Genomic DNA, 14,424 nt, shown 5'->3' on the forward strand with positions numbered 1-14,424 from the left:
TTTCCGATAAAAATAGATAATTATAAAGTAAAATGGAAACAAATTGAATGAATTCCGACTATACATAACAGAGAAATTAATATAGATACCTGATGGCGGTTTTACGATTATAGACTTCTTCTTCAGTGTCGTATATATACAATTGACAGAACTTAGGGCTTGACTCTGCAGGCGGGACTAAAGTACCTATTCGATGAACGTTTTAACCTCCCATCCGAAAAGTGTACAGACCTCTACCTTGATTGATGGCATGATCAATTTTACCACCCATAGAAGTAAAGGAAAACATCGAATTATAAGCTCTGATGTTTTCTCTAAAATGCTTGCTAAACCGATGTTGTCCTTTCAAAATAGACTTAAGGATTTCAGGTGGCTCATGTAAGTATGGAAGAACAACTTTGCCGTCCGAACAGCATAGTGAAAATTTAGGGCGCCTTGTACCACGACTTTTTTGTTTTCTCTCCTCGAACCACATTTGCGCCCTACATTTTTCACATTCATAATCTGGATCTCCAATATCCCAATATCCTTCCCAATCTTGTAAAAAATAAATTCTACGTTAAAATTTTATACATAATAATTATTATTTACAAATTCATTTAGTGACTGACTCAAAGCCGGAATAATAATTTTGAAAATATACTTATTGTCATTAATTAAGTCAACGGATGAGGTTTGTTGAAATCGTGAACATTCTCCAAGTGAATAGGATGAATTTATTACATACCGACCTGGGCTTTCTTCATTTGGAGTTATAGAAGGAAGAACTTCATTTAAAGATTCACCATACTCAGCACATAGGTCTCTTACCAATCGCTCAACCACGTCTGTTGGATTACATATTCCTCCTAAATCACGTTATTAAAAACAATTATGAATGAATATGATATTGCACATGACGAACAATAACATATAACAAATAGAGATAGATATATACTCATAGTGGTGGAGCTAAGTGGTGTAGTAGGGGGACTCAATTGAGAAAAGACATTACTAACATTACCGGTACGTTTTTTAGTTGAAAACGTTTTCCTTTTCTCTCTGGCCGTTTTCGCCCCTAACTGATCAGGCGTTAGAATGAGAGCATCGGGAGGTGATGACAGAGGGCTAAAAATTACATTACTTGATCGTAATGTGATTGAGTTCTGTTCACCTACATGTCTTCTCGTATTTTGACTTGGGGTTTGGGAAACTGCGAGTTTAAAAAAAAAATCACGTATTAGAAAATTAATTTGCAGAGATTAGATTTAAAAATGTTTTTCCTTAAATTATATAAATACGTAATAAATTGTAAATATCATAAAAATAGCGTAGTACCATTTGTAATGTCAGAGAGCGGAGGACGGGTATTTGACATTGGATGTTGAGTTGCGTCACAAATATCTCGTCTTGTCGGTTGACTCGAATCAACTATAATGTGCAAATATAAATTAAATGATAAATTATACAAATGAAAATGTAAAAATCGAAAATGTTAATATGATAATATGAGGCGTTTATAAAACAATATAAAGCCGAGTAAACTAATATGGGCCAATTGCGTTACTGAAATGGGCCAAAAACATCAAACATTAAGCTGGCCCATCATACCATAAACTTCCCAATGATCCGGAGTATAATGTTAACATGTTGGACTATGTGAAATGGACCGAAGTAACCAATTGTTTAAGAAACAGCCCATATAATGTTAGACCCAAACACACTCATCCTAACCCTAAATACTTGGTATATAAACACCACAATCATCATAACCTAACCCTCTCTATTCCGCCTTCTCCTATTTCCGCCTCCCTCATCATCTAATCTCTCCCATTTCAGCCTCCATCATCAATTCATGTCCCTTAAACTCTCAATCAACATCCTATTTTCGCCATTCATCACCTCATCCTCTAAATCAACATCCTATTTCCGCCTCCCTTATCCTCTCAATCAACATCTCATTCTCCCCCAGTCACTCCGCCTCCCTCTCACCCCGTTGCATGGCTAAAAAATGGATCTATCATAAACCCATCCTCAAATGTTTAAAGATGAAGGTCGTCCTCAAATTGTTAGAGATGAAGGTCATCCTGAAATGGTTAAAGATGAAGGTTGGGAATATGATGGTGAAGAATTGAAGTGCGATGAAAAAATGGAGATCAAGATTGAAGATGAATAAGGTAAACAAACTTACTTTCACCATCTTTTTAATGACATGCAAAGTTAATTTCCAACATAATTTCCGTCAAAGTAGGGTCCTATTTTTTACCAAATAAATAGGGTCCTATTTTCTATCAATATATAAAATTAATTTGATTTTTGTATGGAATATATCGTTTTTAGGTGAAAAATCCGTAGATCTATGATTTAAAATTTAAAATTTTATTTTATTGTTAATTTCAAACAAATGTTCTTCAACTATGTAAAATTAATTTGATTTTTTTATGCATTTAAGCTTTTTTAGTTGAAAAAAACGTAGATCTAAGATGGACACATTTTAAGTTTATGTCGATTTTAATGCTCAAAATAATTAAATATGGGGTATTATTGTTGATTAGTAAAAATTTAAAAATTGCGGAATTTGTTGCAAATTTTCTGTCTATTTTACTGCTCAAAATAAACAGATTTAGAGGGTCATTATAAATTAGTAAATTGTTTAATTTAGTTAATCACATATGGACTTTGTAATTAATTAATTAAAATAAATTGGCTATTTAATTTGTAGTTTCATATGATTGAAGTCATTTGAAAATATTACTTAATTTGTATGTTCAAATTGAAAGGCATAGATATATGGTTTTAAACACTTAACAAAAGACATCGATCAGTTTTGAGATTTTTTTAACAAACATGTAAAAAATTATGATGCTTAATGGTGTTTTGACTAATAAAAACCTTAGATCAATTGATTGGAATTCCATACTGTCACAGTAATCGTATTTTGGGACGTCTTTTGGTATTTTCAAAGAATGAATATGATATATTTGTAAATTTATCTGCAGAAATTAATGATTCACTTTTTTATAATTTTAAATATTACGTCCAGAAATTAAAACCGTGTACGAATCCAATTGCGTCTAACATAGCCCAATTCTATGCCACCTGACCCAACACAATTATGTTTGACCTGGCCCAACCCAATCCAGTTTGACCTAAGCCATACTAAATTGGGTTTTCCCTGAACAACCCAATTTGGGTACGACCTTACCCAAACTGAATCACCCCTAAACTGGCCCAACCCAATCCAGTCTGACCTCCCCCAATCCCTAAATGGTTTTACCTAATTAAACCTTACTTGACTAAACCCAGCCCAACCTGTGTTGACATGATCAATCCCATGTCAGTTCAAGTGAATGAACCTAACCAGACTTGACCAAACCCAACCATAGCTGACTGACCCAAACCAATATGGGTTCACCTAACCCAACCCGAACCCAACATGGGTTGACCTAACCAAACCCGAACCCAACATTGGTTGATCTAACCCAACCCAACTTTGACCTAACCGAACCCGAACCCAACATGGGTTGACCTAACCCAACCTAACACATCATGGGTTGACCTAACCCAACATGGGTTGACCTAACCCAACCCAACCCATCATGGGTTGACCTAACCCAACCCAACCCATCATGGGATGACCCAACCCGACCCAACCCAATGACCTAACCTAACCCAACATGGGTTGGCCTAACCCAACCCTAAGTGGTTGACCTAACCCAACTGGGCATTAAACACGCCTTTCAACTCTATGTTCCGGTTGACCATAAGCAATTGTAATACCGTGCAAATTAACTAATACCGTCAAAACACTTAAGCTTCAGCTAATTGAATCATGTACTAATGTCTTTTTTATTTCAATTTCAGGGGAAAACATATGTAACCATTTCTATCCTATAACTGAAGCATGTTATGAGATGTACAACTGGAATCTGGTAAGATAAGTCATCTTACCCGATTTCTTTTTTATTTATATTAAAATAATAAGCTAATGGATCTGACTTAACTCTAATGTAAAGGGTGTCACCTTACATGACCCACATGAGTCTTACTTACCTTGACTAACATGTGTCTTACCTGACTATACCGACATGGGTCTTACCTTACCCCACTTCGGTTTCCACCTGACGTGACCCACATGGGTTTCACCCCACTCGAACCGTATTTTGTTGAAGTTTTGGTCTACTGCGATTTACTGCTATGTGCTAGGAGCCAACCCCCCTTTTAAGGTCATTGATGGCTTTGTTAAGAGAGTATGGGGTTATACTGATTATGATCAACTATCCTTTAATTCGAATGGTACTTTTTTGGTGAGGTTTAAGACGGAAGAGATGAAGCTTCGTGTGCTGCAATCTGGACCAATATTCTTTTTAACAATAAACCTGTGGTTGTCAAGGAATGGACTCCGGATTGTAAAATGATTAAGGAAGCTGTTGACATGGTCCCTATCTGGATACGGTTTTATGGCCTCCCATTGAAGTTTTGGGGGAATGCTTTGCTGAAAATCGCAGCACTTGTAGGCAAGCCTGTAAGATGTGACAATAATACTACTCTTAAAACTTTTTGGGTCATGCTAGGGTCATGGTTGAGGTTAAAGTAGGGGATGCTTTGCCTGATGCCATAGAGTTTCTTGATGAATTGGGTGAAGTTCAGAGGCAAATAGTGCATTACGAGTGGAGACCTATTGTTTGCTCTGATTGCAAAGCCTTGGGGCACTATGCTAGGGACTGCAGGAAGAATCAGAAGAGGCCAGCTAGGAAGGTTTGGGTTCCAAAAAAACTTGTGCCTTCTACTCAGGTCCCTATTGTTGCTAATCCTGTGGTTGATGCCCCAACTGGGGATGCTATTCCTGTGTCTGAACCTGTGATTGAACCTGTGATTGGAACAGGACAGGTCAGGACTATGCCAACCAAGATCTTTAGTGGGGGATTTGAAGGTTTGGTCACTCCTATGCCTACTGTGTTTAACTCTTTCACTCCTGCTAGGATTATTACTAAAATGACCAGGCAAGGGGGCATTAGTGGTAGTGGGGGGAGAACTTTCATGGAGGTGGTGGAACAGTCAGTTCATTATACTAAAGTCCTTGAAGGGGCAATGGAAGGAGACCTTACTACAATTGAAAATGGGTAGCATAGAGTTCTGGAACGTACGTGGTATGAATAGTATGAATAAGCAGGCTGATATTAAGAGGTTTCTGCATACTAATAATTTAGGGTTATGTGGTCTTTTAGAAACTAGGGTTCGTTCTGGTTCTATAAATAAAGTTCATCAGGGTATTGGTGCTCATTGGGAGGTAGTTCATAATAATAATGTGCATGATGGTGGTAGGATCTGGCTTGTTTGGGATTCTGCTATCTTCAGTGTTGTTATTTTAGGGTGTGAAGCTCAGGTGATCCACTCAAAAATCACCTCTCTGCAGACTGGTCATGTTTGGTGGTTATCTGTTGTTTATGGTTTCAATAGGGTACCTGATAGGGTGCCTTTATGGGGGTCCTTGACTGCAATGCACAATGCTGTTAATGGGCCTTGGATTGTAATGGGTGACTTTAATAACGTTTTGGCTCTAAATGAGAGGTTGAGGTCTGAAGTTTCTAATTATGAGATAAGAGATTTTCAACAATGTGTGGCTGACTGTGGACTGGTGGATGTTCCTGCACAAGGGGCATTCTTTACTTGGAATAACAAGCATGAGCCAAGTTATATGGTGTTTAGTAGAATTGATAGGGTGTTGAGCAATGATAAGTGGATTCAACAATTCCCTGATGTCACTATTATGTTTCATCCTGAAGGGCTGTTTGATCATTGCCCATGCACTATCTCTTTGACTGCTAGTGGAAGTAGAAGGAAATGGTGCTTTAAATATTTTAACATGTGGGGGAAAGATCCAGACTTCTTACAGACAGTTCAGGAGGTTTGGGATACTAATGTTGAGGGGTACAAGATGTTCCAGCTTGTAAAGAAATTAAAAATGCTTAAGATCCCTTTGAGAAGGCTAAATGTGAGTGCTTTTGCTAACATTGAGACATCTGCTCAGGTGGCTCAAATGTACATGTACTCTATGCAAAAGAAGCTTCATGAGGACCCCTTGAATCTGGATGTCCAAGCTGAAGCACAAGCAGCATGTGCTAGCTTCCATTTATTGCAAGAGGCTAGGAGAAGTTTCCTTAATCAGAAAGCTAAGGCTCAGTGGATGGCTGAAGGGGATGATAATACTTCTTATTTCCATAGTATCATCAAGGCCAGAAGATTGCAGAATAAAATTCTCTCTATTCATGATTTGAATGGTAATCAGTACAACCAGAGTGAAGATATTGAACTTGCTTTTGTCAACTACTACAAGGACTTGCTGGGGACTAGTAAGAGAACTAAGGATGTTCACATCCCTACTGTTCAGACAGGGAGGGTGGTCTCTGAGGAACAAAGTACTGAACTGACCAGGGAGGTTTCTGGTCAGGAGGTCCTGGCTGCTTTGAAAGATATTCCTGCTAACAAGGCGCCTAGGCCTGATGGGTATACTTCCCAATTCTATAAAGATGCCATGGAGATTGTGGGTACTGATGTGGTAGATGCTGTATTGGAGTTCTTTAAGTCTGGAAAGATGTTGAAACAGATTAATGCAACTACACTTACCTTCATACCTAAGAAAGTTAGACCTGAGTCTGTTGCTGATTTTAGACCCATTGCTTGCTGCAATGTGGTCTATAAGGTTATCTCTAAGGTGATTTGCAATAGGTTAGCTCTTGTCCTACCCACTATTATCTCTGAAACACAAAGTGCTTTCATTAAGGGGAGGGATATTGTGGACAATATCTTAATTTGCCATGATCTTGTGAGGTTATATAAGAGGAAAACATGTTCCCCTAGGTGTATCATGAAGGTAGATTTGAAGAAAGCTTATGATTCTGTGGAGTGGAGGTTTATTGAGCAAATGCTCCATGCTTTGAAGTTCCCTGATATGATGATAAGATGGATTATGGAGTGTGTGACTACACCTTGGTTCACTATTTTTCTCAATGGGTCTAATTTTGGGTATTTCCAGGGGAAGAGGGGGCTAAGACAAGGAGATCCTATGTCCCCCCTCCTCTTTACCATTGGTATGGAGTATCTTAGTAGGGTTCTTAATGTGGTTACCAGCAAGTTGGAGTTCAATTACCATCCTCTCTGTAGGGTTTTGAAGCTGACCCATTTATGTTTTGCAGATGATTTATTGATGTTTTGTAGAGGGGACAGAGGCTCTATCTCTATTATTCTTAGAGTCTTTGCTACATTCTCTGCAGCTTCTGGGCTTGTCATGAATACTGATAAGTCTGAGATTTATTTTAATGGTATGGCTCAAGGGGAGGTGGATTATATTTTGCAGCTGTCTGGGTTTAGAGCTGGAGTGTTCCCTTTTCGTTACTTGGGTATTCCAATATCTTATAAGAGAATGGCGGTAGGTGATTGCACTAGATTGGTGGAGAAAGTGGTCAGTAGAATCAGGGGATGGGGGGCAAAAAAGCTTAGCTATGTAGGTAGGCTTGTTCTCATTAGAGATGTTCTGACTCAGCTGCATACTTTTTGGACTAGAGTTTTTGTAATCCCTCTTACTGTTATTAATAGGATTGAAGGGGTCTGCAGAAATTACTTATGGTCAGGCTCTGACCAGTATTTGAAAATCCCTGCTGTCTCTTGGGAGAAGATATGTAGTGAGAAGAGATATGGGGGCCTGGACATTGTTAATGCAAGGATTTGGAATCAGGCTGTGATAGGTAAGTATACATGGTGGTTAGCAGCCAAAGCTGATCATATATGGATCAAATGGGTGGATCATGTTTATATGAAAGGCAAGTCTTGGCAAGAGTACATCCCTTCTACTAACTCTAGCTGGACTTGGCGCAAAATCTGCCAGATAAGAGATGTTATGAAACCTGGCTACCTCAATGGAAAATGGATTGACAACAATGGTATTTATTCTGTTTCCAGTGGGTATCAATGGCTTTGTGGTCAGCAAAGCAAGGTTACTTGGTGTCCATTGATCTGGAATCAAACTAGCATACCTAAACACTCTTTCATTGGCTGGTTGGTTGTGCAAGAAAGGCTCATGACCAGGGATCGGTTGTTGAATTTTGGTTTTATTACTGATGGAGCTTGCCTATTCTGCCAGTCCCATTTAGAGACTCATCAGCACTTGATGTATGAATGTAAGTTCAGTCAGCTTTGTTGGGATCTTATTCGAGGTTGGCTTGAGATTGACTTCCCTACACCTGGCCTCGTTGCTTGGTGCCTTAAATGGAGATGCAAATCTCTCATGAAGAAGCAGATAGTGTTCACTGCTATTGTGGCGGCATGGTATCATCTCTGGTATGCTAGGAATGTTTGCAGGCTAGAAGCGTTGTTGATTTCACCCTCAGTGTTACTCAAGCAAGTCAAGCAGGATGTTTGAAGGAGGTGTAAAGATAGAGTATGGTCATTGAAGGCTCACAAGCTACCATGGGAACCTACATATGACTAGTTAGTTTTGAATTAGTTTGGAAGTCTGTTGACTTGTAAAATCTAGTTTGGTGTGACAATTTGTAACGAACTATCCTATTTAAGATTTATAATATATTCACATTCCACCAAAAAATGTATTTTTGATTTAATTTTCAAGGGAAAACTTAAGGAAACACTTCTATCCCATAATTAGCCTGTTATCAGATGTACTGCTGCACTTTTGTAAGATAAGTCTTCTTACCATAATCCAATTTTATTTATATTAAAATAATAATAATAATAATAATAATAATAATAATAATAATAATAATAATAATAATAATAATAATAATAATAATAATAATAATAAGCAATTGTAGTAAAACCAAATTCACTAATACCATCGAAACAATTAAGAGTCAACCTGAATAGTCTTGAATAGAAAGACTTTGAACCTATACTAATCTAATTGATCTGACCTAAATCTAATGTAAAGGGTCTCACCTTACATGACCCACATGGATTTTACCTTACTTGACCAACATGTGTCTTACCTGACTATACCTACACGAGTCTTACCTTGACCCACATCAGTTTCCACCTGACTTGACCCACATGGGTTTGATCCCACTCAATCTCTATTATGCTTATTTTGCTTGTACTAATATCTTAATACTTTATATTTCAGGTTTAAAACTCAAGGAAATATTTCAATCCTACAATTGAAGCTTGTTATTAGATGTACCGCTTTCCTTTCAAAAGATAAGTTTACCTCTATTTTTATTTTATGTTAAACTAATAGGCAATTTTAATAAACTCAAAGTAACATAAAGAAAACATACTGTTCTCTGGCTGATTTCCACGTTGTTTTCTCTTCTTCCCAGATTTTGATGAATTACCCTTTTCCATGACTATAATCCCAATAGTTGTCCTTTTTTCATCCCTTGTGATTCCACGAACGATTGACTTGCTAAATATAGTCGCAAAATTGGTACTGATTATAGTAGGAATGATTTTAATGGCAGAATTTCAGGGAAAGTTATGGAGTTTTGAATAGCAAAGATTATGTGAAGTAACTGTAATACCTGGTGTTTACTGATGTATGATTTAAATGCTACTATTCTTAGAAACTGTCATATTTCCCAGTACATGTACAACTATTTTTTTTTGCTCCACTAAAAAATCAGCAGGTTTTTTGGCATTATTATTTATTTTTAATTCAGATTTTAACTGCTGGAAATTTTTGTAAGTGCATTAAATCTGACAGACTTCATGTCGTCCCGTATGTTAATTGACTTTTTAATTTCTGTTTGTGCAATTATTTGGAGTTATGTACCTATTAATGTTACATTTGTCCAGTTTTATACTCATTAATCAAATGGTTTAGAAAATTTCATAGTTTGCAATATAAAATTAGACTGATATTTTTTTAGGTGAACATATATGCGCTTTCGAAGCACTATTGGCTATTAATAATGATTCTATGGTCTAGAAAATAGATGATATTAATAGGGTACATTATTTCTAACAAATTGATATTGTATGTGTTTATAACCTGATATTACTTGATAATAATAGTTATATACATATTTTCACCCAAAATATGTTGGTCGTATCAGTTTTAATTCTGGACGTTTTTATCTGGTCGTATTTGTTGTATTGTATACGTTTTTTTTATGCAAAGTCTTATTGCCGCGTTTAGTTGACCTGTGTTTAGTTGTATATGTTTTAGTGGTGAACGTTTTTTCTTGTCGTATATACTTTATTGTGTACGTTTTTTTAACAATGTTTCCGGGCTGCATTTATTTGCTTTGTTTCCAACATTTTAACTTGCAATTGTAATAATTTATGCGAGTATAGTAAATTAGTGCTTCATAATCTGCATTTAGTTGCCATTAATTTTATCTTCATTCTAAATTTTTTTGGGAATCTTTCGAAAGTGCGTTAAATCTGATTGACATCACGTCGTTCCGTTCAGAACATTGGCTTAATAATCTGAGTATGCTACATAATGTGAGAACGAAACAGTGATGTAATATTGCTTAAACTCCTAGAAAATTACATAGGTTGACAATACATTGAACATACTAAGCAAACATCAATCTTCATAGTTTATTACTGCTCCTCCTATTGCTTGCATAATGTCCGAGTTCATCTTTGCATTAGCCTTCAGCTCTTCATTCAAATTTGCTGCTGCTCCAATCTAAATGCTTTTGCTGTCCGCTATTCAACTATTTAATATTTCCTAGCATAACTATGAGACTTACCCTAAATGACATAAAATGAAGTCCTCAAATAGAATTTTAATACATAGTCCAACACTTGGTCCAAAAACATAAAGAAATAGTCAGAAAATAAACATAGTTCAAAACAGAAATAAAGAAGTCCAAAACAGAAAAAAAAATAGTTTTTTAAGGACCCATTGGAGCTTTTCCCATTTTAATCTCTTGCTGTTTTGTTGCAGATGATTTGTCCGATGTTTCAGCCACTACCACAACACCTTTCTGTGGTGTTACCTCTTGGAATTCCGTCACAGGTTCATCTTCATTCAACTCCCTCAACTTTTCCTAACGCATGAAGTAATTGTAAGTAAAACATAAAGTAGTAGGATGACGCTTACTAAACTTAAAAGGAATTCAAAAGATCCACCATCATAGAGTCAGTTTGGTTGGTATCCTTGCTTGAGGTAAAATTGCTGAAATTGCTTTTTCCTGTTTGCATCAAAACATGAAGATTATATTTTTTTGTAAAATATTTTAAAATATACTACCTCCAATCCAATCCAAACTACCACTTGCTTTTGGGTGGTCTTCGAGGCGACACTTTGACCGCGTTTTTCTTCCTTTGTATATAATTTTTTTTTGCAAAAGATATAATTTATGAAAGATATTTTCATAATACAACTAAATATGTAAATTATATCGTTCAAAGTTTTATATTTTTATGTGGATTAACGGTCAAACTTTTCAAAGTTTGACCTCCAAAAAGCAAGTGGGTAGTTTGGATTGGATTGGAGGGAGTATATAATTAATGTAGAATTTAGAGTATCTTAAACGAAATACCTTTGATGCAGCATGTATATTTTTCCACTTTGATATTGTTCGAGGATCATCACATAAGCATATGACACCATAAGACGTTGATTTTTGCTCTATATTAAAGTCTTTAGTCACCCTTATTTTGACAATAAAATCCCTCTCAATAAGTGGCCTAAAATCATATGGTGGCACAAGATTGAAAATTCAATAATGAACAACAAATATGTTGAGGCTATATTGACAAAATGTTGTAAATGATTACATAATAATTCAATTAAGTTGAGGAATACCTTCATCAAGTATTTATTGTGCTGTTTTTCCAAGCAATTTAGTCATAGCATCATCCCAAATGATATGATAAATTCACATAGGTTGGTGTTTTCATACGTCACAAAGAATTTAACTTGGAACCTGTTTTCATACGTAATTTGATGTTATTTATTGTAAAATGTAAATTGCTGTAATTGGTTATTATTTATTGTAAATTGTTCTTTTTAAATGTAATATACGGCTATTCTATTTAATTACATATTTCCGTGTTAATCATTAAATCAGCATCTTAGAATGATAAATAGCATCTTAGAATGATAAATTTTGTACCTTGGAATAGCTGATTTCGTCCCAATCCCCTTCAAAGAGAAAGAAGGGTTGTTTTGTCGATCTTTATCACAATACCATAGACCATCGTCCTTCTTTTGAACTTTTAATCTGCATTCCGTGCATGAATTATAGAACCAACTCACACCAGATGTAGCTAATTCAACAAATATCGCCATGGTCACATATGAACCTCCTTGAGTCAAATTCTGAATTTCATCTAATGACTTGATGTTGGCACTTGCGAGGATGGGAGGATGATGAGCTGCATTTTCTGGAACACCAAAGAGATTCTGCTCCACTTCAGCAGCTGGGAAACTAGTAAGGATACATTGAAACTTGATCAATTTTTTTGGGCTAAGCACTTTCAGATTAGGCAATATAAGTGAACTCTGATTTTAGTTGGACTATATTTTTTTTTTAAATCTTTTTGCACTTTAAAGTTAAGTTCTTGAACTCATAATTGGGCGGGTATGCAAAATAAAAAAACCACTGGTGGTGTGAAATAACGTGAAATTTATATAGGTGTTAAATAATTACCTTTTGTTGAATTGATGAACTTCAATCATGTCTGGGTTGACTAAAATTTGACTTGCTCCCCATGCTGTGGATATGCTCACTTCCCCTAAATCATAGTATTCATGATATGCCATTAAATTTAGGTAAAATGCTTGCATAAAGTTTATGTGTCATTGCATAAAATGTGAAGTATATATTTTACCATTATACACGGATCTCTTGATGTACAGTAAAACCAAAGTTGGCTTGTTTTTGTTCTTGAATGTTTCCTCAATTTTTGTCATTTGCTCAACATATTCACCAAAAACTGTACAACACAGTTGCTGATTCCTGAAACAAAATGGTGTTTATAAGATACTTATGCTGAGTTTTATAAAGATGAAATTTGTTTACACACACTACTAAATAAATAGTAAGTGTATTACTCATTGTTTTCTAGAACGATTGTCATTCTCTTTGTTCCATCTCCGTTGAGTTTGAATGGGTAGACATGATCAAGTTTTCCAATAACATCTGTAAGTTAAGACATGTGTTACTTCAAATGAATTTTGTTAGAAATTTAGGTAGAGATAAAGTAAAAGATGCATACCAACATAGAGTTTGTCAGACATAGCTCCAATAGCAAACTCCCTGAATGTGTAAAAAGTATGCACAGAAAGAGGAATGTCTAGAATAGTAACTGATATGACCCGTGTACTTTACTCGAACCAAATCTTGCATGGATGAAAGGTAGCCATGTCGTAGCCAAGTCTGTTGGATGAAGTGTTAAGTTTTCTTATCTTGTATGTGTCACCTTCATTCAGCAATTCCAGGAAAATCTTCACCAAATTCTTTTTAATTGATGCTTGTACAGTATCTCCCTGTCGACAACAATATTATTTTAGTTGAACTGATTCTTAAATTAAACTTAAATGGTGCATTAAAAAGTTTTAAAAATGAAAAAGAGCTCATCATACATTCTGGTCCGCCAGAATGAGTTCCACCCCTTCTACTACCGTTGGATTCTTATCCGACGTTCTCAGCCACATAGAATGACCCGCACCTTGATTAACTCTGTCCTTGGCGTACTCTGAGTGATGCTGGAGATTGGAATACCTTCATGGTTTGCCATGTTAATGAAGTATTTTTGATTGTGTATGTGGTTCACTAATCTGGTGGGTTGTGTTGATTTTATATATGTTACATATGCCCTAATTAATGGGTATAACTGCTGGTAACTCCTCTAAACCACTACTCCACTCCTCCACAATCTTTACAACTGCTTTTTAACCATTATTCTGTAATGGTGTGTTAATACTGAAGAATTAAAGGCCCATCGGAATGTGGAGTGAATGGATGTTAGCCCATGATCGCATTTCTGAATTGTTATCGTAAATCGGCAATTATTTTTTTGCCGATTGAATTCAAGGAAATTAACGATAATGATTATGATATTATGATGAAAATTAGGCCATACAAACAGACTTGTTGAAGCGGAAATTTCTTGGTAGCCTAACTGTAATACTACGGTTTTACGAGTCTTTGGGTACTCTATCGAGTGGGGCTTACTCTGTCGAGTAAGTATGTTTTTATACGAAACAGTAGTCTGTCTGATGGGTACTCGATCGAGTATGTATGGCACTCGATCGAGTAAAGGGCACTCGATCGAGTGAGTTACTTACTCGATTGAGTAAGTTACTTTTACGGGTTGTTTTAGTCGGGTTTTGTTAGTAACGCGTGATAGATATATTAAGCTTTCCATCACTTTCTTCAACATTTGTACTTTTTATAAAAACCTTTCAAAAGAGAAAAGAAGTTACGTTATCTACGTCGTTGCGTTACCATCAAATCCCAAGGGCTATTG

General features: G+C 36.0%; 1 protein-coding gene across 1 annotated transcript; it reads right to left on the bottom strand.

Moving 5' to 3' along the window:
- Positions 1-10,838: 10,838 nt before the first annotated feature.
- Positions 10,839-13,692, bottom strand: LOC141585778 (uncharacterized). Its single transcript, XM_074406830.1, has 9 exons — positions 13,624-13,692; positions 13,290-13,441; positions 13,171-13,211; positions 13,007-13,094; positions 12,784-12,911; positions 12,603-12,687; positions 12,066-12,380; positions 11,490-11,637; positions 10,839-10,994 (listed from the first exon to the last, which is right to left on the bottom strand). The coding sequence occupies exons 1-9, from the start codon at positions 13,690-13,692 to the stop codon at positions 10,839-10,841; spliced, it is 1,182 nt and encodes a 393-aa protein (XP_074262931.1).
- Between the last annotated feature and the right edge of the window lie 732 nt (positions 13,693-14,424).

The sequence above is a fragment of the Silene latifolia genome, chromosome 1, assembly GCF_048544455.1.
Source record: "Silene latifolia isolate original U9 population chromosome 1, ASM4854445v1, whole genome shotgun sequence".
Lineage (NCBI taxonomy): Eukaryota > Viridiplantae > Streptophyta > Magnoliopsida > Caryophyllales > Caryophyllaceae > Silene > Silene latifolia.